Below are 20,786 nucleotides of genomic sequence, written 5' to 3'. Positions count from 1 at the left end.
ATATTTCTGATGGTATATTTTATCGATAAATCCACTCATAAAGACACAATTATAAAATGTCTTTTAGCAATTTGTTAATGAAAAGCGGCCTCAACCATGGCCTGCGTGGAACACCGGCCACGGTTGGACTCATTAGCACGCGCCAGGGTCATAGGTTGCGTGGAAAGCCGCCCGGCGTGGCCCGTACGCTGGAACAACGTTTGCAGGGTAAGCAGTCCTCTTGCCGTGTTTTGTTGATGTAATCGCGCTAACACATGCACTTGCCGCCACACAGAGGAGACTGTGACTGATCCCGAGGTGGTGGCCCGCATCAATATTGGCTTTCCACAGCTCAAGGAATCGCGCTCTGCCCAGCTGAAGACGCGTCTGGAGCATCTGAAGTCGCAGCGGTCCAACAAACAGCTGGAGCAACTGGCGCGCAGCCACAAACGTAAGTGGCACCTAGCACCAGCAGCAGCAGCAGTAGATTCGATTCTTATGTGTAACTCTTTTGGGGGCAGTGATCATCGATCTGGATAAAGTGCAGCAGACATATGTGCAGACGACGGGCCAGCATGATTTACGCCTGCTCGCGGATCACTATGGCATCTTTGAGCATCTGTATGGCAGCGCGTACTTTGTGCCCCGCGTGCCGCTCAGCATACGCTACGAGCTGGGCGACATTCTCACTCCGGTCTACAATGGCAATGTGATCAAGCCTGCGGAGGCGACCAAGGCGCCAGTCGTGAGCTTCGATGGTCTGATGGATCCAATTACCGGCAAGTCGGTGGCCGGGCAGGACAGCTACTGGACGCTGTTGGCCACCAATCCGGATGCCCACTACACCAATCCGTCGGCCGAGTGTCTGCACTGGTTCATGTACGTATCAGAGCCGTAACTGATGTGGTTAAGTCAATTGATTGTTGGCCTCCTTGCAGTGCCAATATACCCAATGGCAGGGTGAGCGAGGGACAGGTCTTGGCTGAGTATCTGCCACCGTTTCCGCCCAAGGGCGTGGGCTATCAGCGCATGGTCTTCGTGCTGTACAAGCAGCAGGCTGTCATGGATCTGGGCAGCTACCAGCTGGCCGCCTCGGACTACAGCAATTTGGAGAAGCGCACATTCAGCACGCTGGACTTTTATCGCCAGCATCAGGAGCAGTTGACGCCGGCAGGACTGGCCTTCTATCAAACCAACTGGGATGAATCACTGACGGAATTCTATCACAATGTTTTGGGTGGGTGCACCCAGAGATTCTAATCCATCATTTAGTTTTGAATTGGTTTTCCTTCCTTCCTTCCTTCCTTCGCAGATCTTAAGGAGCCTGTCTATGAGTACGATTTCCCCAAGCCATATCTATCGGATCAGAAATTCTTTCCACTGAAGCAGCCCTTCAATCTGTACATGGACAAGCATCGCGACCAGAAGCAGCTGAACAAGGAGTATCTGCAGCGCAAGCTGGCCAAAACGCATCCCTTCGATGGCCCAGCCAAGCCGCTGCGCTTCCCCAATGCCCATCCCATACGGGATGTGCCCTCCTGGCTGAAGACAGAGATACGCAAGCAGCGACTGGGCACTGGCCGTGTACAGGATTACTAGAGGTGCCTTTTTGTTTCGTTTAATTAAGTGTTTTATTTGTTAACAAGTTCGCTTTCGTTTTATATTCACTGGAAGTACATGAGTCGAGTTATAAAGTACACAGGTTGCCTTCTCTACAAGCTACAAGTGTGGGGGGGGGGGGGGGGGGTTCTCTAGATGCTAAATAAATACGTGTGTTTGGGGGTAGGGTGTGGAATCGTGTCTTGCATTTAACAATTGTCTGTCCGAATGTGTGCTAATTGAATTAGTTTTTGGGTTGTGGTTAATTGTGTTTGTTTTGCTTTAAATTGTTTTTGATTTTTGGCACAGTTTATTTTTGCTACACGCATTGTCCCTGCTCCTGCCTAGGTCTGCGCCTTGCCATAGCTGCCAACTGGCGGCCGATACATGGCCGGCAGAAAGGGCACCTGTGTCCAATGGAAGGCATACTTTCGCGTGCCAATATTCTTGAAGACATTGTCCATGCGTGTGCCCTCGCTGCAAACGAACAAAACAGAACACACCACACCACACAATCAAATAAGAGTCAGTAAAGGAGAGCCAACTACTTACCTTCTCATTGTGCTTAGGGCATAGGGCACATGCTTGGCAGGCAGCTGAAATTCGCGTACCAGCACGCGGCACTGCTCCAGGGTGACGGCCATGCCCGTGCGATCTTTGGCACTCTTGCAGGAGGTGAAACGCAGTCCGTCCATCAGACGGCAGGCATCCTCAGCCAAATGCAGAATCTTTACATTCTTGGAGAGATTCGCGCGCAGCTGCTGCTCCATGAAGCCGAGCAGCGACTGCAGCGACTCGCCGGCATCCACAGAGCCCAGGCCCAGCTTGCGATACCGGCCATAGTACTGGCTGAGCCTCAGATAGTTGTCCCAATTGGAGCGATGCTGCTCCCGCGTCTGGCCCACCGTCTCCGCATAGGTGGCCTTGCCATTGATGCCAATGTTGAAGAATACGGGCGTGATCTTGAACGAAATGGAGGTGCCATTGCCGGGCAGCGAGTGCTCCGGCACTGGCAGCTGCACCTCCAAGGCCTGACGCGAGCCTGTGATGCGTGGCATCGGCGCCAGCGTGGCCTCGCCCTGAGCGCGCACCAGCTGAAAGCTGACGGCCGACAGGTCCTCAATGGCAATGCACATGTCGCTCCACATGTCCGCCTCGTTGCCGAAGAGCGTCAGCAGGCCCTCAAAGTAGGCCAGCGGCCCCAGATCCCTGAGCATGACCAGATAGGCCATGTCCAGTTCGCTGCCCCAAAGGCGCAACATCAAAGAGCTAACCAGAGCCGTCAGCTGTGGCAGAAAGACAATGGTTAAGTTGTGGGTATGGGTGTGGGATGGGCATTATTCTTACCGCCTGGGAGAAGCAGACATCCCGTCGATACATGATGCTCGCCTGCAGGCGATTGCAGCGCACATCCTGCTGCAGCCGCTGCACCGAATGCATCAGGCGTGCCGTCTTCAGCAGCCTGTCCATGGCATGGCGCAGCTTGCGCATGCTGGGACGCAGCTCAGCGGCCCAATCTGTGGTCAGCGACAGGTCCAAGCCGTCTGTGAATTTGTTGCCCTTCTTGACGGCAGCCGAGCCAGAGGCAGCAGCCGTTGCCAGCGGCTTGAGGTCCAGCTCGAGCTGCGGAGCGGGCTTCTCGGGTGCCGAAATCACATCGGGTGCGGGTGCCTGCTGCTGCTGCTGGTGCTGGGGGGCCACAGCAAAGCCCTCGCGCTTCATCGGCGGCTTGGGATGACGCAGCCGGATGGCCGGGCTGTCGCGACGGCCGCAGAAGAACTTTAGCTTGCACTCCAGGCACATGACACTGGCTTCGATGTTCAGCTGGGTGAGATCAAGCGGCTCCGGCTCCTCCGTGGGCCGGTAATAGTTGGCCGACGGCGAGGAGCTCATCAGCTTGGTGTCGAGAAAGCCTGCGGGCGGCTGCATCGCGGTCTGTGCCCCGCCCCTCAACTCATCCAGATCGATCAGCTGCAGTGCAGCGGGCGGCATGGGCGTCGCCTCGGGCTGGGACTGGAACTGGGTCTGTGGCTGGGCATGCCAAGCCAATGGCAGCGACTGATATGTGGCCTCTGCCTCGGCCAGGGCATCCTTTTCCGTGCGCTGTCCGGGCGCGCCCTGCTCGAGGCTGCGCAGATGCTCGTTGTAGCACTTGACGACATGCTGCAGCGAGTCAATGGCACGAATGTCCAGGGAGCCGGAGGGCGAACTGTTGCTCGGATGCCAGCTATTGGAGCGCATCAGCGGCGGCTGGCCGCGGGGCCACAGATCCGGCGGGGCCACCACCGGCGTGGCAAAGTCCTCCAGTTCCGGCGATTTCAACTCCAAGGCCGTCAGCTGTTGGGTAATCTTTCGGAACGGGGACATGGGCTCCATTAGGACATTCTCGGGCTCCTCGATGATGCGATGCTGCTCGATAAAGTCCACCGCCTCCTTGACAATGCTCGGCTCCCAGATGTTCAGCAATGTGCGGGTCTTGGACACCATCTGATTGCACAGGGGCATCATGTCGGTGGCACACCGACGACTGGCCAGCTGCAGTAGCTGCGACATCAGTTCGACAATCTCCTTGCGCAGCTGCTTGGTGGCCTGGACGGCATCGTTGGCTGCCTGCACCTTGCAGGCATTGCTCTGCTCCAGTTTCCACGATTTGCTCTCCTGCAAAAGTCTGCCCAACCAGAGTGGGAAATGGTTAGAAAAGAGGCGCACCTGGGACGTAATCCACTCACTTGATCAATCCGCCGCACTGCCGTCCCTTGGCATCGTGTCGCGTGAAGGCGCCCACTGTCACAATGTCCAGGAAGCCGCGCCGCTGCAGCGTGTCGTTCTGGGCCCACATCCGTTGCACATGCAGGTTGACGGGCAGAAACTCCAGCGATTCGTCCGTCTTCACCGACGACTGCTTGAAGAAGATGCCGTCGCGCGCCAGCTGCTGGATGTTCTGCTTGGCCTGCGAGTAGTCCTTGAGCAGGCGCAGATGCTCCTCGAGCAGATTCATCTGACGCCAGCGCCACTCGCCGCTCAGCTCGCCCATGCCCGAGATCTCCTGCAGCAGCTCCTTCTCGCGCTGTATCCAGATGGAGAGCAGCTGCTGGGGCAGCACACAGCACAGACGCGACTCCAGCAGCGTCTCCTGCACACTGATGTCCGCCCCCAGCGAGGAATGCAGTCGATATGTGTGCAGGCGTGGCTTGGCGCAGACCCTCTGCAGGCCGCACTGCTGCGGCACAAAGAGGCGCACGCCCAGCTTCGGGGGCAGCGACTGGGTGCGACGATGGGCTGGTGGAGTGGAGAGAGAGAGAGAGGTGCGTGAGCAGCTGACGGCCTGGCCTGGGATTTCATTGGGCACTTACCTCGCCTCCCGCTGCCGCTGACACTGCCACTGGAAGCGGATGCTCCTCCAGCCGTTTCAAAAAGTTGCGTGCTGGAACGGGGCGGCGGTGGCAAACCATTGCCCGTCGCTTGGCCCGGTTCCACGGCCGCCTCGGGTGACCAGGAGATAAGGGTAATGAAGCCGCACTCGCCACGCGGCGAGCACACAGGCAGACGCAGCCTGGTGGTGTCCTGTATGACGCCCAGGGCCACCTCAGCGTGGCCCAGGGGCACCGATGTCAGCGTCATGCGCTCCCGCACATCGTGTACACTGAAACGGAGACGCGTGGAGGCCGTAAATCCGGCACTGCGCTGGAAGCGCATTGTGCTCAGGAATTGCGGCGTGCGTGTGCCCTCCTGCAGCTCGGTGCGGGCGTGCTCGCGCCACAGGCAATCCTCTCCTGGCTGCAGCACCGAGCAGACAACACGGGGATTGGGATCACGCCCGAAGGTGTCTACCGGCAGGCTATCACAGGACAAGGCCGTCTCGCAGATGGGCAGCTCCGAGAGGTCCAGTTCTGGAAGGAGAAGCAGATCAAATCAGATCAGAGAGCAGAGAGCAGAGCAGAGACCATGAGAAACATAAAAAAAAACAAACTGTTTTCCGTTTTAAATTTAAAAATAAAATTCAATTTTATTCCAAGAATAAAACCCATTTCCAGTGCAAGAGATCGGATCTCTACCTCCAACCCCAGCCACCAATTTCCCGTTAGATTTACAAATACAGTTACATATACAAAAATATACAAATGGAAGCAGTGCGTCATTTCCAGTGGCTCTGGAAAGCAGCGACAAGTCTTGGAATGGGTGAGCTTTTGCGTGTGTGTGTGTGTAAGTAAGGGAAATGTAATGAGATCTGCGTGTGTGTGTGTGAGTACGATACAGAAAGTGCGTTAAAGAGAGTGAGATAGAGAGAGAGAGTCGAAACCGAGTGCAAGAGTGGCCAGTGCAAGTGAGTGAGAGAAAAATTTTGTTAACTTAAAACAAATAAAAACTGAAACATAAACATAAACAATAACAACATCCACATTCTTTGGTTTTTTTCTCTTCATTTGATTTGTTTTGTTTTTTTTTTTTTTTGTTAGAACTGTATAAGATCACCTTCAAAGGTCGGTGCCACCTCCACGGGAGGAGAGTCCTCTGTCTCATCCTGCTGCTGTTGCTGCTGCCGGATCATTGCGGGGGGCACTGGCACACCCAAATCAATATTATTGCCCATGGCCAGAGGTAATTGCCTGCTCTTGCTCACAATTTGCTCCTTCAGCTGGTTGATCAGCAGATTCAGCGTCTCGTTGGAGGCCTGCTCAATGCTGTATACCCAGGCCAGGCGTTCGGCCGACGAGTAGCTAATAAAACGCTCCGTGGGACTGTCTTTGAAGTCTGTAAAGCACCAGCGGATTAGCAAGGGAACGCACCGGTCACTACGCAAGCATCAATCTCACTCACCTAGATCGAATACATAGCCATCGGGGTCGCAGTCTTCAGTCTGAATGCGGGCGCGACAGTTCTCCAGTACGAGGACGCCCGACACCGGTGATTTGGGATCCTTGTCTTTCAGGCAAAACAACAGATTGCCGCGCAGCTTGCACCAGCGTTCGACTCTGACTGTGGGAAAGGGAGAAGTGGAAGTGTGCATATAAGCAGAGTGCTTGGACAGGACTTGGACTTATCGGTCCAGCAGTGTGCATGGGTGTGGGTGTGTGTCTATGTGTATGGCATGAGCATTTGCATGTGCATGTGCATGGCATGTGATCAGAGCTAAAAATACGTTGGATACGTTTTGGGTGATTAACCGCTTATCTGCTACGCTACCAGTTTGCACGTACCTTCGCTGCGCCACAGGAATCCCTCCTGGCGATCCGTAACGATGAGCAGCCCCTCCTTATCGAACTTGGTTGCCGGACTGGTGGCCAAAGCGTTCAGCTCGGACTTGTTAAAGCGCATGGCGACACTGCAATGGCAAATATTTTAACGATTGAACGGAACGGGGGTCTCAAACAGCGTCAAGCAATTCCAGGCACGCCTCGTGCCCCCACTGAACGACCGGCGCAGGGGGCAAGGGCAGGGCACACCGTCGTATGTGGTGGTTAAGCGAATTAATAATTTAACCAATTTTACTACACGCTCAAGAGTGTGTACGTGCGCCCACTGGAGTGAAGATGCATGGTGTCGTGGCCAGGGACGGAGGGAGGCAGCTGCGCGCAAGATGGGCGAGGACGTTGGGTGGGCGGTGGGTTCTCAAGCAGCAGCAAACGGTACACATACACACCTCCTCTCCTCTCTCTTGTCTTTGCGTTGCTCTCTTGTTGTTATTGCTGCCGTTGGCTGCACAGCTGGCGGCGTCGACTTCGTCTCACTGCCTGCTGCTGCTGCTCCTGCTCCCTGTTAATATGCTGAGTCATTCGATTGACAGTCGATCTATTCTAATTTGGGCTATTTTTACTATTTATTGTTCTAATTAATATATTGATACTGTTTGCCTCTGCACTCGGCAGTGACCTGTCGTGTCTGTCGTGCAAAAGCGTCGTGTCAAAAAACAGCAGCGACGCTGGCAGCGCTTTCGTGATTTTCGTGCTTTCCGTGATTGCGTTGATATTCCTCGATTTTGATATTTGGCTTGGGATAACTAACTAGCTGGAGCCCACAGCACTGATCATAGAATTTCATCCGATAGCTGAATTCATTTTCTACAAGAACAGCTCATTTTAAGGGTCTTATTTTTATGGTATTGTTTATAAAAAAGGGTTTAAACAAAATGGGTCAACAAAAATGTCGATGTTTTTACATGGTAACTACATTTTTTTTACATACATGTTAACAACATATTATCGATGCCACTGTCGATGGTGGTAACGGAATGGCTGGTTTGGCCATTTACGATGTTTATCAGCTCAAAAACGCTGCAACGCCATAAGAGAAAAACAATCAAACCAAAACACGAGTTGTTTGGACTATTAAAAGGTATGGTTTTTTTAAACAAACTAGAAACTTAACCGATTGAAATTAAGTAAAGAAACTGACAAATAAATAACAAAGTTACTATTTATTTATGGATATTCTATCGATACCATCGATATTTTCCCAACAGCTGGATCCATTTCAATTCAAAATAATATGCAAATTATTATCTGGTATTTTCAAAAATATATATATATATAACATTTTTATTTGTTTAAATCTAAAGAGTCTGAAAAAGTTTAACTAAGAATTAATATTATGTATTTTTCTCAGCCTTTTGCTCTTTCAGCTTGCGATAGAGCAGGACCATCTTTTCGCGCTCGGTCTCCAGCATGGACCGCATGCCGATGGGCAGATCCTTGCGCTTGCCCTTCATTTGCATCTTAAGGGATACCTTGGGAGACTTTTTGGGCGTAGGAGTGGCGATGGGCTTCGCTGCTATTGGGCTGTCAGCATCAGGAGTGGCGGATGGCTGCTGTCCAGAGTCCAGCAAGGATTTGAGCAGCAGATTCGACTTGCGTCCGGGTCGGGCAGTGGTATCGTCCTTTGTCGCCTTGCGTGGACGTGTCTTTAACGCTGGCGGTGCGTGCACAATATCACCGAAGGCGAACGTATCACGTTTGTACTCGACAATCGGTGAATTTTCATCGTCCGACGACTTCTCCTCTTTGGCCTCCTTGAAGGCGCGTTTGATCAGCTCCTTGCTGGTCTTTGCATCCATTGTTGGCTTTTGGTTCGCCTTCTTGCGCCCCTTTTTCCCTGCGTTGCGCTGCTCCTTCTGCTTCTGCTTAAGCAGCTCGTCGATCTCGTTCTTGGGACGTTTCTGGACTGTTATTTCACCCGTCTTGGCGTTGCGTATCACACTAACTCCGTACTTAGCCTCGTATTGGGCCTCACGCACCGAGGCGCTGGTAATGCGGTTCACGCGCCGCAGGTAGTCCGTGTCCGACTCATTGGCTATTTGCTTAATGTTGCGCGTGTTCTTCGAGGCGCTCTGTTTATCCGACGATTTCGTGGAGGCCTTGGGCTTGTCCTCCTTACCGATTTCGCCTAGTCTAAGTTTCTTGCCGGCCTTGGCCCCGTCTGCCAACTGTTGGAACTGCTTGAATTTGAAGGAGACATGCTGCTCATCGCTCTTCGTTGGCGGATTGTTGGTCACTTTGGACAACCTGTATGGAGGGTTAGCAGAAATAACATTTCAGTGCCATTTAGTTGATTGGGATGGCATGGACTCACTTCTTTTCCCTCTGTTCCTGCTGCTTGAGAGGATCACGGATGCCGTGATGCTTGCGCACTGGTATTTTCCGTGCTCGAGCCATTATTTATGTTTGTGGTTCTCGAACTCGTGGTTTTATTTACGAAGCAGCATGGTCATCGATATCGATCAATGGCTATCTATCGATGTATCACATTCGCTCAGTGCTAAGCAACGACTTTTTTTTGTTCGAGCTAATTGGCGCGAATTACAAATCGCCCGTTCAAGATGCACTTCGGGTACAAATTCGAAAATAAATGTTTTAATTAAGATTGAAAGTATTTTTTTACTTGAAGCTCTTTATACTACATATAGAATACACTTGGGTGGATTATTATGAGAATTGTTTTACAGAAACTTTTAAAATTGCATAAAATGTGGGACTTAACGGGTGAAATCCCTTACTTATGGATAGATAATGTATTGGCACAATTAATAAATTTAAATTTAATGGCCCACAGTGTGGGCAGTGTGTGGCTTAGCTTGACCCAGTTATAGATTATATCCGTTCTTTGTATCATCCTCGTTGTTGTCATCGCTAAAGTTAAGCATGAAATCGTCATTGAGATCGCAGTTGGATTCCGAGAATTGGAAGGTGCCATTTGTGGTAATAATCATACTATTCGAATCCTGCTGATGGCTTAACGGCGGCGATGGACGCACAAACAGCAACTCGTCCGACACAACTGCTGGCTGTTGTTTGTTCGTGGAAGCGCCCGCTTCATTAACAATTTCCATGACCTCGTGTTGTTCCTGGCTCTCAAAGCTTGGAAATAAATTTGAAAAATCCTTAATTTCCGTTTTGGATTTGCCAACATTGCCAATTCCCTGCGGGTGGTGGAATGCGCGTATGTCCAGTGGTGGGAGTATCTCTACTTTGGTAATTTTTGCCATTTTGGGGGGCATGGGCGAGTCGAAGTCGTAAAACTCCTTTAGGGATTCATCGATTGCCTTGGTGAATGTCGTGCCCAATGCTCCGTCATCGTTGTCATTTTCGTTGTCGCTTGCGACGGAGCCAGCCGGAGACGGTGCAAAGTGCACCAGCTTGGCGGGACTTGCGGCGCGCTTGCGCTCGCCTTGCTTACTCACCAGTATGGAGCGAAGCGGTGGCGTCTCCTTGCTATATTCGATTTGCGGCTCTTTGAATTGCAGTGGCTGTGGCGGCGCCTCCTCGCGATCTTCGATTTCCATCTCTTTGGTGCCTTTGAGAAAGTCACTGACAAATGTCATAGCCGACTGCAGTATCAAGTTGCTGGCCTCTGCCATCACAGAGGGACGCGCCGGGGCAGAGGGGTCTGAGGCGTTTGCGCACTTTTCCGAAGGCTTAATGCGCGGCTTGATGAGCTGTGAATGGAATGGAATGGATTTGATTTGTTTTGCGCATTTGCTGTGTGGGAGCAACTGACCTCTTCTCGGACCTCGTGGATCTCCTTCCGCAACTTGAGCACATAGACAATCTTCTTGTTGCGATAGGCTGTCGAGGATTTAATCTTGCTACTCCACTGTTGGAGCATGGCCTGGACCTCCCTTTCGTTCCTCGACAGCTCGTCAGCGGCCTCTTTCATGGTGCGCCTCATCTGTCGGAAATCCTGCACTGAAATGTGCAAATTGCAGAATGCATATAAAGATTGATATATTTGTGGCACATATCGAACTCGAATTTTACCAATGTTGCGACTCTCCAGGATCGCGCTGCTCTCGTTGAAGGTATCACAACGTTTCTCCACGCCTTTGATCTCCTCCATGACCTCCCCCTGCTTGAGGTGTACAGTTAAGCGCAGAACGTCTTCGATTTGTGCGTCGCTCATGTGGTTTTCAATGGCCAGGATACGGCTATAGCAAGCAGTTGCGATTCTGGCCGCCAATTCTGTCTCGGCCCTGCACTCATCCATGGATTTAGCCGCCTTTTTCACCAGTTTCGCATCCACATTCTGATCCTCTAGCTGTAACTGTAATCCTGCATATGAACAAAAATGTGTGTGTGCGTTAGTGGGTGTTTTGTGTTTGTTTTCGCGTAGCTTGCGTACTGTTTACGCTGTGCTTCAGTGTTTTGTTCTTCTGCAGTGCTTCTTCGAACTCCTGCATTGACTGGCCTATCGTGGGATAGCTGGCGCACATGTTGCTCATGTAGTCCATTACTGCTGGCAATCTATTCATGTTTTTATTTGTTAATTTTAATTTCGTTTCGTAGCAATGGCGTCGTTTCGCGGCGATTGAAACGCTTTCGATAGGTAGAGTCGACTAAATATCCTAAATATTTAGTATTGGACAACGCTTTGCAGATACTATCGATATTGCAGTTTTTATTATTAAAATTATTATTATTAACAGAATATATAAAAGTAACGTGTCATAAACTAAAAGACGAAATACTTTTATAGTGCTTTTCACTTGCACAGCCCCATTTGTTTCGCACTTTTTGCTCAACTCTGGCTGCGCCAAACAGTGCTGTAAAGCGTGCGCTGAAACAGCTGGCAGCGGTGCTTGTTGAAAAGCGACTACATTTCATATAACAGCAAATTTTCACTTGCTTCGTAGAGTTGTTCCGACTGGGAAACGCCAAAATGCTGACGAGTTGTGCCTCGAAGACGCTGGCCGCCGTGGTAAGTAGCCCACTAGTCCAGGACGGCCGCCCCACCACTGTCAGTGACAGACGGATAGCCAGTCGCCTCCGTGGGTTATATAATTTACGCTAGAAAAACAATAACATTTAACATCCTGTGTCATTCGTTCGTTTTGCAGCGCGGCGGCATGCGCGCCATTGCCACCAGCGGTGTTCAGCGCAGCGACAATCTGTTTGTGCACCGCGACACACCCGAGGATAATCCCAACATACCGTTCGAGTTCTCGGCGGAGAATAAGAAGCGTGTGGAGGCGATCATGAGCATCTATCCGGAGGGTCACAAGCGTGGCGCCATGATCCCACTGCTGGATTTGGCCCAGCGTCAGTACGGCTGGCTGCCATTATCGGCCATGCACAAGGTGGCCGAGATCCTTGGCCTGCCGAACATGCGCGTCTACGAGGTGGCCACATTCTACACAATGTTCTTGCGCAAGCCCACCGGCAAGTATCACATTCAGGTGTGCACCACAACGCCCTGCTGGCTGCGCGGCTCCGATGAGATACTCGAGACATGCAAGAAGCAGCTGGGCATCGGCATCGGTGAAATGAGCAAGGACAAGAAGTTCACCATCTCCGAGGTGGAGTGCCTGGGCGCGTGCGTCAATGCGCCCATGGTGGCGGTCAACGATGATTACTATGTGAGTGGCGTTCAGGTATAAATCCCAATATCCAATCTGTAACCTTTCGTCCGTTGCAGGAGGATCTGACCGCCAAAGATATGCAGGAAATACTGCGGGATCTGAAAGCAGACAAGATCTCGCCACCTGGCCCACGCAATGGGCGCTTCGCTAGCGAGCCCAAGGGCAAGCCCACGTCATTGACCGAGGAGCCAAAAGGGCCTGGTTTCGCTGTCCAACGTTGCGTCGAATTTGGCGATGAGCCGGTAGAAGACAAAAAGGGCCCCGCACCCAACAAGCCTTAGAGCAAATTCTATACACTGATTGTCGAAAGAGAAAGTGAAATAAACGTTAAGCAACTCCAAGAAAAAAAGGTTCAACCTACAACTAATTGCACTACATAATTTTCAACAACTCATTTTCAATCCTACCAATTTTACTTTTTACTTTATTGCTTTTTTACATATTTTGTGATTCTTTTAAGAGCCAAAAGATGATGTTCCAATTGCCTGTAAATCGTGGAGAAAGCATTCAAGTGTCTGAAAATAATACTTAATGTTCTATGGATATGCCTATGGTTTCCGTTTGTCCGTAACTAGTTTATGGGCTAGAAGTATTTCCAGTAATTTTTGCTTTTTATATTTTTCATGTCCCCCAGCATCCTCAACCTCTGATGCTCTATGTTTTGTGGGGTTTGCTCAATGCTTTTTTAGTACCTGCAAATATATCCATAATAATCGAAAGTATGTACCCCCTGGATTTTGGTATCAATAAACCTCGTCTTAAATGGGATTTCAGGTGGAATAGCCAGCTTTAATAAGAGTAAAGCCTTAAGAAATCTTAGAAATACTTAAAGAAAAAAAAAGTATTTAATTAAGTTAAACAGAGTTCTAGCTAATCGAAACATATACAATTATGGTATATCTCTTGCTTAGAAATATTTCATCAGCTAGGAACAGCGTTTTTCGAATGTATATTGCTTTTGCTATTCTCGGGCATTCTCTTTCGCACTAGAAGCTGGAAACCAGCACGTCGTGTCCAAATAAATAATATACCAACTGTGCAAACGCCTATTTGGAATTAACTTGAGCTTAAACTCCCTTTAAAGCACGCACGTTGCCAAATTAGACGCGGTCCAAATCGGGTTACAAAACAAATCCATTAATTTACAAATTAAATAAATCATTTGACAGTCGAATAAGAAGGCGTGAATATGTGAGGAGCCAGAAAACTATTCTTGGTTTTTTGGGGTGTTTTTTTTTTGTTTGTTGTATTATATTGTGTACAGTATATTATTTATTAATTATACATAAAGAGGGGCGAATCGATTGCGCCTTCCACTACACTTTTCGCATGGTGTATATGCCTTAGAAGGATGGGTACTACGAGGATAGTACGATGCAGATGCCGATGCACTTGAAGCTTATAATCTAATGCCAGTTTGTCTGTCTCTTCGATTGCATTTACGGATATATGCGCTGCTTGCATGCCATGCCTGATGTTTTGCGGGTGTCCTGTCCTTTCATGTCCAGAGTCTGGCCTTCTACTCTTAGTTGCTAGAAATGAAACTGTCTCTCTCTCTTTCTGTTGCTTTCCATTTAAATTATAAAATTATTTGTTGTTGTGGGATCTGTGCATCGAATTTGGGGGTGGGTAGGGGTAGGGGTAGGGGTAGGTTCGTGGTCTGTGCTTGGGCTTGGATCTTCCTGCCAAGCCACCAAGCATGCCCGCGACCATTAAAAGGAAGGTGAATAATTCTATGAAATTACAACCCGGGATCTACAGCCATCTACATTCTTCATTTGTGTGGGGAGGGGGAGGGGTTGTAGATGGGGAGATCTCCAGGGGAATTTCATCTGCTTTTCGTCGGTGTCCCCCTTTAGGCCGTATCTCACTCCTCCCCATAAAAGACACTGTGTGCAAAGCAAGGCATTAGGCAATAGAATCGAGGAATTGAGACTGATTTTGTGTGCTTCTGTTCTCACCGATTCTTGGCAGCGGCCCGCTTGGATGAGCGTTCGATGCGATTTGCTATGTTGGTGCGTGGATAGCACTCGTTCACCAGCCGCTTGGTCTTTTTTGGTGACTCACGCAGCTCCTTGATATCAACGTTGCGCTGTGAGACGAGGCCACGTTTGAATTTCTCAATTAGGCCCTCACAGGAGAGATTCGTTTCGGGCTCCCATGTATCGTCTTTGGCACCGAAACCCTTCCAGCGTATGCGATACAGGCCGCCAGCATCGTCATCATCAACATAATCAATGACACGTTCGACGACCCATTCCTTTTCGGGATCCTCGGTGGACTTCTTGCTGGACGATTGCTTGCTGGTGTTGGCTGCTCTCTTGCCACCAACAGATTTGCCAGCACCACCATCGGATTTATTTGTGGCGACTTTTTTGGCCTTACCCTTGGCATTGGCATTGCTATTGCCATTGCTTTTGCCTTTGCCCTTAAGCGGTCCAGTTTCAGTGGCGGTTGCCTTGGGGAAGAAGAGAGCGAGCGAGAGAGAGAGAGAGCTGGTAAGCGAAAATAAATGAATTGGAAAGAGACGGGGCGCACCTTTTTACGGAATTCAGCGATCAGATCATCGCAATTCAAGTCAATCTCCGGCTCCCAGGTGTCCGAGTCCGAATTGTAGCCCTTCCAGCGTACAAGAAAATAGGAGGCGCCACGCACCTTCTTGTGGCCAATGATGGCCTCCACCTGGAAATCATTTTAAGTGATTAAAACCCGAGTCTAAAGCAGTGTAGAGACCCACTATTCCGCTCACCTCGTACTCCACTTCCTCTTCGACATCGTGCCGCTTTCGGTCCAAATCATCATCGGACTTGGCCAGCGATTCATCATCGACAGCGTCCTCGTAGTCATCACCCGAATCGACGGCGGCATTTTTTTGTGCGGCCGCCTTCTTTTTGCCATTGTTGTTCGATTTACCCTTGGATGACACGGCTGTGGATGTCGATGCGGCTGTGGCTGACTTTGTCGATTTGGGTTTGGCCTGTTTGCGTGGCTTCTTGGCCTGCGGCCCACCGCCAGTGGACTCGTTCGAATTGGAACTCTTGCTACCATTAAGCGGTAGATCATCGCTGTCATCCGAGTCGCCATCTACGGATTTAGATTTGGATTTGGACTTGACTTTGGTGCCAGCATCAGAGGCGCCGCCGGCGGCTGCAGCGCTGTGGCCCATGCCTGAGGATTTGCGTTTGCGCTGATTGGAGCGTTGTTTTTGGGAGGAGCTTCCGCTGAACGAGCTGCCGGTATCATTCTTATCGGAGCAGCCGTCCTTCGAGTCGATACCATCGTCCGAGTCGTCGGCGCCATCACCGTTCTTGTGTTTGGCCTCGGCCTCCGATTTTTTGCGGCTCATCTCTTCGACCACCTTCTTTTTACCCAGCTTTCCCATTATTCGTATGGTTTTTTGATAGTTTGCAAGTGTTTTATTTAATTCCGTGGCCTCAGTGCGCAAGTTTGAGGCAGCCACAGAGCTTATTTACCGAAATTCCCTCTTCTTTTTTGCCGCGAAAAAAAAAAACAGTAAATCTGAAGAAGAGAGCAGAGCAGAGCTATTTGTCTTAGTATTGGCGAATGTACAGTACAGTACAAATACAGCTACAAACACTGGCTGGCACAACGACGGCGATGTTTGTATATCGTATGTATCTGTCGATATCTATCGCCCAAGATCTATGCATCCCTCTCACACTTACTTGCTGGGCTGTTGCTGGGTGGTCAGGTGAATGCTATGGCTGCATTTTAGGATTAATCGATTTTTGCTTAAAATACTCGAATTGGATTGGTATTTTTTTTCGGCCAGATTGAAGTGTCCGAAGTTGTTTATACATTTATTTTGTTTATACGTTTATATATTCTGCACTTATACCTCTCACTCTTACTGCATTATTTGCCCCTTAAGGTACTTATTGCTGGTCTCACGCACTTCAATTGATACGCTAATAAAACGGTATCTTGTTCCCCATAAATCTGGCTTTTTATAAGGAATTAAGGAATTTAAGCTAAGGCAAACAATTAATTGGCGAAATATATAAAGAAGCCAAAGTATACTATAATACAAAAAAATAGCTAAAGCTTTGAGTATTTTTCCCCGCTAAAAACCCGTAATTGATGGTATTTCCTTCAAGAAAATGGTAATGCTGCGCAAAAGACAAGACCTGGTCACACTGCACACACAGCACGTGTAGGAGACGGCGCCTGCAAACATTATTTTTGATTTAAAAGCTAGCTTAAGTGTCGCATAAAAGCCAACATGGTCAGTTCCAAGGAAACTGCCAAGACCCGTCCGCCGCGTCCAAAGTCGAACTTCAAGCCTGGCAACAATAAACCAAACGACAAGTTCAAATCCGCACCGAAATTCGCCAAAAAGTCTGACAATGACAAATCCGCACCGAAATTCGTGAGGAAGTCGGACAATGAGAACACAAAACCAAAACCAGGCGGTGGTCATAACAAATTTGCTGGCAAACCGGTGTGCAGTGGAGAGCCCGAGAAACAGGACTGGAACAAGTTCAAGAAGGATAAAAAGGAGCTCAAGCTGAAGCGCAAGAGCACCCGCGACACCTACGAGATCACCAAGGAGGCCAAGCAGATCTACGAGAAGCTCCGATGGTAAGCAAACGCACGCACGGCACTTGGCATTCACCTCGAATCGAATTAATTGTTTTTGAACTTTTCAATAGCCGCAAAACCGAGAACAAGGACCAGCTGGTGGAGCAAATGTTCAAGATCCTCAATGTGGGCGACACCATATCGAAGATAGTCAAGGCCCACGACACTGCCCGTGTGCTCCAGTGCATGCTGAAGCATGCCACACCGGCGCTGCGTGCCGAAATCTCCGACAAGCTGCTGCCCTACGCCGTGGAGATGTGCCAGTCAAAGTACGCGCAGTTTTGTGTCCAGCGTATGCTTAAATATGGCGCTCCAGCCACCAAGAGCAAGCTGGTGGACAGCCTCTTCGGGCATATTGTCCGCCTGGCCGGGCACAGCATTGCCAGCGGTCTGCTGGATGTTATGTACCAGGGCGGCACGCGTCAGCAGCGTACGCATATGCGGCAGGAGTTCTACGGGGATCTCTATCGCAAGGCCAAGGATTCGAGTGTGAAAACACTCAGCGACACCTACAAGGAGGCCACCAATATGAAGGCCTCCATTCTGGGCTCTGTTAAGGCCAATCTGGATCATGTGGCGAATAAAAATCTGGTGGACAGTTCTCTGGTTCACTGCGTAATGCTCGAGTATCTGCGCGCCAGCGAGGATGAGGAGGAGAAGCTGGAGGAGACAGTCACCGCATTTGCCGCCCTTGTGCCTCACATGCTCAGCACCAAGGAGGGCAGCGAGGCGGCCGTCATTTGTTTCTACAAATCCACGCCCAAAAATCGTCGAGTAAGTAAAAGTGAAACGCGCTTGATTGAGGCTGGCGGCATCTCATCGCCATCTTCTGTTCCCTCTCGTCATTCCAGGCCATCATCAAGAACATTAAGGAACATCTGCTGAAGATAGCCACCCACGAGCATGGCCATGTATTCCTCATCTCGCTGCTGAATTCCCTTGATGACACAAAGGCTACCAAGAAGGCCATTTACGATCATCTGCATGGCGATCTCAAGCAATTGGTGGCCAATCAATATGGCCGCAGGGTGGTCCAGTGGCTAGTGGCTCCAGGCGACACCACCTGCTTCCATCCCACATTCATACGCGTCATCGAGGAGGGTCTGGCGTTTGGCAAAAAAGAAAAGGAGGCGCGTCGCAAGGAGATATTCGAACAGATTGAGGCGCCCATTGCCGAGGCCATTGCGGAGGATGGTGCCTTTTGGCTGTCCAACAGTCACATTGGCCTGGTCACAGCAGATATTCTGAATCACAGTAAGTGACGATAGATCCGCTTCGCTCTCTCCATACCATACCAATTACGTTCCGCCTCTTTGCAGTCCAAGGTGTATCCTATCAAAAGGCTGTGGAAGCCCTCGCCCAAGTGGTGGTTCAGCCTGATTGGCGCATTACAGCAGATGCCGCTGGTGCACAGCCGCCACAGCAGAAGAAGGGCCATCAGGATGTGGAGGAAATCATTGCTGAGGCCACAAAGCAGCGCAAGAAGTTGACAAAAATCGAGGAAAGCAGCGACGACGATGACGAGGAATCGGAGGAGGAGCAGGAGGAGGAAGCTGACAAAGAGGATGCTGACAATGGCATAGTCAAGCCCAAAAAGGCCAAGAAAGAACCAAAACCGGCCAAAGAAGAGCCAGCCAAGCCGCTGGTCACGGGCATCGAAGAGGCCGGCATGCATATTGTGCTCAAGAAGATCCTCAAGAACGATGGCAAGCAAGAGGTCGAGGAGGGCCAATCATTTGGCGAACAGCTACTGAAACATTTGACCAGCGATGGGGTAAGTTGGTCTCTGACTCTCTTTCTGCTCGTCTCTAATTAATTTTGGTGCTCCCATTATTTTGCGCAGCTAAAGGCCTGGCTGTCGGTGAATCGCGGCTGCTTCATCTTGCTGAAGCTTGTCGAGGAGCGACCCAAACTGTTGGATACTTGCCGCACGGCCATCCAGGCCGAGCCGGAGGTCAGCCAGCTGCTGAAGAGCCAGAAGACGCTGGGGGCCAAGCTACTGGCTGGCAAACTGAACATTGGCAAATGAAAATAATTCGAAACGAAAGTTCTTAGTTTTTAGATGAATTAATTAAACATTTATAATCTATTTGGAAATGAATGCTGGTATTTTTATATGTGTGTTGGTTTCTGGAGCGCAGCCAATTCGTGGGGTTATAATTTAAACTGGCAATTGGGAAGCGCCTTTAATCCTTTTCAATTGTATCCTCCTGGAGCGCCTTTTCGTAGTTTAATTTATCCTTCTACTGGAGCGTCTTTTTTTTTTTTTTGTTTAGTTTATGGAGCGCCTTTATCCTTCATCAGGAACTCCTTTTCATGCTTCGATTTAACTTCTTTTCATTATTTAAATTACCTTCTTCTGTATCGCCTGTTCATACATTAATTTACCTTCTACTTTATCGCCTGTTCGCTTAAATTTAAACATCTATCTGTTGCGCCTTGTTTTTGTTTTTTGATGCAGCTGCTTAATTAAAAATTGTTTTTATCATCAAGCTTATGCTGTCTAAGATTTGCGCTGTATAATGTGCAGGCCCGAGTCGGTATCCACAATTCCCGAGAGTTGACCTACATTCAAGGCAAAGGCGGCCTTCTCGAAGGGTGGCTGCATTTGACCTAGATAACCGGAAATGACGCAGTTACAGTTTGTGAAATTCAGGGTCGTGTCAGGAAATGCAAAAAAAAAAAAAAGAAAAAGAAAAAAATTCCCTTCTGCGACTTACCGCGTCCAAACTTGCCCAGATCGCCGCCGCGCTTGGCCGAACTGCAATCGGAACAGGAGCGGGCCAGCTCCTCGAATGTGGTCTCCTGCTGTACGATCTTGTTGCGATAGACCTCGAGCAGCAACTGTGCCTCATCTTTGGTGCGTGTGATATGTTGCTCGCGCCACGAGCTCGGCCGACGGCTGCCCTTGTGCTTCACAAGCAAATGGAGGCACTGCACCTCGGCCGGTCCATCGGCAGCGTTGGAGCCCGATTTTTTGGCTATCTCGGTGGGCTGATCCCACTGCGACTCCTTGGTGTGCACATTCAGATAATAGCTGAGACCTGCGCGCGTTCACGTTTTGTTGCAGAATTGTTGCAAAAAAAAAAAATTAATGATTTTACCGGTCGTCAGCAAATTTTGTGAAAATAATGTTTTTGTTGTAGTTGCTTGCCTGTCGAGCGACTTGTGCGCTTCTCCCAGCCATCGGGCAATTGTTCAGCATCGGGCATTGTTAATTATTTTATCTTTTTTTAACTTTCCGCGAGAGATAACTTTTTTAGTTTATTGTAGTGATGGGCACGATTGGATTTATCGACAAAATATATCCGTCAGAGACGTCAATTAATTGCACATTGAAATCATGACATTGCCCATCGCTAGTTTCTGGAAAATTTCGAAACGCGGTAAAATTCGATAACTGTATCGCATCGATTGGGCTTCTCCGCCAAATTGCTAATAAGAGATAAAACGAAATGGGCTCGTTCACAAAATAATTTGTTGGTGATTGCGACTTCGCGCTGAAAATGAATATCAGCCATGAGTATATATAAAATATACAAAAGCGTACACGTTGTTGCCGATAGTTTTTATTTAAATGTTCAAACAGCTGAAGCATATCAGGGCTGCCAATTAATCCAATTATGTATATAGTTTTGTGATACATGATCATGAATCATACTCCGTTATTTTCCTTAACGTAATGGAAAAATAAATTCTTCATAATTGTTCAATTAATTTCCTCTGAATAATTTCATTAAAAAGTTGCTCTGAAAAT

At 49.4% G+C, this 20,786-nt stretch overlaps 8 protein-coding genes across 9 annotated transcripts; 3 read left to right on the top strand and 5 right to left on the bottom strand.

Moving 5' to 3' along the window:
* Positions 1-22: 22 nt before the first annotated feature.
* LOC111065435 (39S ribosomal protein L38, mitochondrial) lies at positions 23-1,676 on the top strand. Its single transcript, XM_022353617.2, has 5 exons — positions 23-207; positions 275-430; positions 501-858; positions 918-1,216; positions 1,292-1,676. The coding sequence occupies exons 1-5, from the start codon at positions 57-59 to the stop codon at positions 1,576-1,578; spliced, it is 1,251 nt and encodes a 416-aa protein (XP_022209309.1). The 5' UTR covers positions 23-56; the 3' UTR covers positions 1,579-1,676.
* On the bottom strand, positions 1,588-7,488 carry LOC111065432 (inositol polyphosphate-4-phosphatase type I A). Of its 2 annotated transcripts, XM_022353613.2 has the most exons (9): positions 7,220-7,483; positions 6,777-6,901; positions 6,397-6,555; positions 6,052-6,330; positions 4,932-5,468; positions 4,308-4,857; positions 2,926-4,246; positions 2,131-2,864; positions 1,588-2,055 (listed from the first exon to the last, which is right to left on the bottom strand). In XM_022353613.2, exons 2-9 carry the CDS (start codon positions 6,892-6,894, stop codon positions 1,923-1,925), a joined length of 3,831 nt encoding a protein of 1,276 aa, XP_022209305.2. In that variant the 5' UTR covers positions 6,895-6,901; positions 7,220-7,483; the 3' UTR covers positions 1,588-1,922. The 2 variants fall into 2 exon arrangements, with proteins under 2 accessions (XP_022209305.2, XP_022209306.2); XM_022353614.2 differs by lacking the exons at positions 6,052-6,330; positions 6,397-6,555 and having other exon boundaries at positions 7,220-7,488.
* A 589-nt stretch (positions 7,489-8,077) lies between these two features.
* Positions 8,078-9,287, bottom strand: LOC111065290. Its single transcript, XM_022353393.2, has 2 exons — positions 9,145-9,287; positions 8,078-9,077 (listed from the first exon to the last, which is right to left on the bottom strand). The coding sequence occupies exons 1-2, from the start codon at positions 9,225-9,227 to the stop codon at positions 8,165-8,167; spliced, it is 996 nt and encodes a 331-aa protein (XP_022209085.2). The 5' UTR covers positions 9,228-9,287; the 3' UTR covers positions 8,078-8,164.
* A 358-nt stretch (positions 9,288-9,645) lies between these two features.
* LOC111065341 lies at positions 9,646-11,384 on the bottom strand. Its single transcript, XM_022353459.2, has 4 exons — positions 11,191-11,384; positions 10,830-11,120; positions 10,570-10,757; positions 9,646-10,507 (listed from the first exon to the last, which is right to left on the bottom strand). The coding sequence occupies exons 1-4, from the start codon at positions 11,318-11,320 to the stop codon at positions 9,656-9,658; spliced, it is 1,461 nt and encodes a 486-aa protein (XP_022209151.2). The 5' UTR covers positions 11,321-11,384; the 3' UTR covers positions 9,646-9,655.
* Positions 11,385-11,621: 237 nt separating this feature from the next.
* On the top strand, positions 11,622-12,776 carry LOC111065359 (NADH dehydrogenase [ubiquinone] flavoprotein 2, mitochondrial). Its single transcript, XM_022353485.2, has 3 exons — positions 11,622-11,766; positions 11,906-12,424; positions 12,484-12,776. The coding sequence occupies exons 1-3, from the start codon at positions 11,728-11,730 to the stop codon at positions 12,706-12,708; spliced, it is 783 nt and encodes a 260-aa protein (XP_022209177.1). The 5' UTR covers positions 11,622-11,727; the 3' UTR covers positions 12,709-12,776.
* An 841-nt stretch (positions 12,777-13,617) lies between these two features.
* Positions 13,618-16,004, bottom strand: LOC111065358 (chromodomain-helicase-DNA-binding protein 1). Its single transcript, XM_022353484.2, has 4 exons — positions 15,177-16,004; positions 14,966-15,109; positions 14,389-14,885; positions 13,618-14,316 (listed from the first exon to the last, which is right to left on the bottom strand). Exons 1-4 carry the CDS (start codon positions 15,807-15,809, stop codon positions 14,295-14,297), a joined length of 1,296 nt encoding a protein of 431 aa, XP_022209176.2. The 5' UTR covers positions 15,810-16,004; the 3' UTR covers positions 13,618-14,294.
* A 566-nt stretch (positions 16,005-16,570) lies between these two features.
* On the top strand, positions 16,571-19,126 carry LOC111065356 (protein penguin). Its single transcript, XM_022353482.2, has 5 exons — positions 16,571-17,029; positions 17,101-17,803; positions 17,881-18,283; positions 18,349-18,803; positions 18,873-19,126. Exons 1-5 carry the CDS (start codon positions 16,671-16,673, stop codon positions 19,056-19,058), a joined length of 2,106 nt encoding a protein of 701 aa, XP_022209174.2. The 5' UTR covers positions 16,571-16,670; the 3' UTR covers positions 19,059-19,126.
* A 174-nt stretch (positions 19,127-19,300) lies between these two features.
* On the bottom strand, positions 19,301-20,327 carry LOC111065361 (putative peptidyl-prolyl cis-trans isomerase dodo). Its single transcript, XM_022353486.2, has 3 exons — positions 20,184-20,327; positions 19,750-20,073; positions 19,301-19,642 (listed from the first exon to the last, which is right to left on the bottom strand). Exons 1-3 carry the CDS (start codon positions 20,239-20,241, stop codon positions 19,533-19,535), a joined length of 492 nt encoding a protein of 163 aa, XP_022209178.1. The 5' UTR covers positions 20,242-20,327; the 3' UTR covers positions 19,301-19,532.
* Between the last annotated feature and the right edge of the window lie 459 nt (positions 20,328-20,786).

Source organism: Drosophila obscura, unplaced genomic scaffold, assembly GCF_018151105.1.
Source record: "Drosophila obscura isolate BZ-5 IFL unplaced genomic scaffold, ASM1815110v1 contig_73, whole genome shotgun sequence".
Classification (NCBI taxonomy): Eukaryota; Metazoa; Arthropoda; class Insecta; order Diptera; family Drosophilidae; genus Drosophila; species Drosophila obscura.
Note: the sequence above shows the minus strand (reverse complement) of the source record. Positions and strands in the feature narration are given on the sequence as shown.

Coding starts and splice junctions, on each gene's coding strand:
- LOC111065361 (XM_022353486.2), bottom strand. CDS start 20,241: ATGCCCGATGCTGAACAATTGCCCGATGGCTGGGAGAAGCGCACAAGT. Junction 20,074..20,183: donor GCGCACAAGTCGCTCGACAG/GCAAGCAACTAC, acceptor GAACGCGCGCAG/GTCTCAGCTATTATCTGAAT. Junction 19,643..19,749: donor TCTGGGCAAGTTTGGACGCG/GTAAGTCGCAGA, acceptor CCGGTTATCTAG/GTCAAATGCAGCCACCCTTC.
- LOC111065356 (XM_022353482.2), top strand. CDS start 16,671: ATGGTCAGTTCCAAGGAAACTGCCAAGACCCGTCCGCCGCGTCCAAAG. Junction 17,030..17,100: donor ATCTACGAGAAGCTCCGATG/GTAAGCAAACGC, acceptor ACTTTTCAATAG/CCGCAAAACCGAGAACAAGG. Junction 17,804..17,880: donor CCACGCCCAAAAATCGTCGA/GTAAGTAAAAGT, acceptor TCGTCATTCCAG/GCCATCATCAAGAACATTAA.
- LOC111065358 (XM_022353484.2), bottom strand. CDS start 15,809: ATGGGAAAGCTGGGTAAAAAGAAGGTGGTCGAAGAGATGAGCCGCAAA. Junction 15,110..15,176: donor AAGAGGAAGTGGAGTACGAG/GTGAGCGGAATA, acceptor AATGATTTCCAG/GTGGAGGCCATCATTGGCCA. Junction 14,317..14,388: donor CGGGCCGCTGCCAAGAATCG/GTGAGAACAGAA, acceptor CTTTGCACACAG/TGTCTTTTATGGGGAGGAGT.
- LOC111065341 (XM_022353459.2), bottom strand. CDS start 11,320: ATGAATAGATTGCCAGCAGTAATGGACTACATGAGCAACATGTGCGCC. Junction 11,121..11,190: donor ACTGAAGCACAGCGTAAACA/GTACGCAAGCTA, acceptor GTTCATATGCAG/GATTACAGTTACAGCTAGAG. Junction 10,758..10,829: donor CCTGGAGAGTCGCAACATTG/GTAAAATTCGAG, acceptor TGCACATTTCAG/TGCAGGATTTCCGACAGATG.
- LOC111065359 (XM_022353485.2), top strand. CDS start 11,728: ATGCTGACGAGTTGTGCCTCGAAGACGCTGGCCGCCGTG. Junction 11,767..11,905: donor CGAAGACGCTGGCCGCCGTG/GTAAGTAGCCCA, acceptor TTCGTTTTGCAG/CGCGGCGGCATGCGCGCCAT. Junction 12,425..12,483: donor CGGTCAACGATGATTACTAT/GTGAGTGGCGTT, acceptor CGTCCGTTGCAG/GAGGATCTGACCGCCAAAGA.
- LOC111065290 (XM_022353393.2), bottom strand. CDS start 9,227: ATGGCTCGAGCACGGAAAATACCAGTGCGCAAGCATCACGGCATCCGT. Junction 9,078..9,144: donor CAGGAACAGAGGGAAAAGAA/GTGAGTCCATGC, acceptor CCCTCCATACAG/GTTGTCCAAAGTGACCAACA.
- LOC111065432 (XM_022353613.2), bottom strand. CDS start 6,894: ATGCGCTTTAACAAGTCCGAGCTGAACGCTTTGGCCACCAGTCCGGCA. Junction 6,331..6,396: donor TGGCTATGTATTCGATCTAG/GTGAGTGAGATT, acceptor GGTGCTTTACAG/ACTTCAAAGACAGTCCCACG. Junction 5,469..6,051: donor GGTGGCACCGACCTTTGAAG/GTGATCTTATAC, acceptor TTCTCCTTCCAG/AACTGGACCTCTCGGAGCTG.
- LOC111065435 (XM_022353617.2), top strand. CDS start 57: ATGTCTTTTAGCAATTTGTTAATGAAAAGCGGCCTCAACCATGGCCTG. Junction 859..917: donor GAGTGTCTGCACTGGTTCAT/GTACGTATCAGA, acceptor GCCTCCTTGCAG/TGCCAATATACCCAATGGCA. Junction 1,217..1,291: donor ATTCTATCACAATGTTTTGG/GTGGGTGCACCC, acceptor CTTCCTTCGCAG/ATCTTAAGGAGCCTGTCTAT.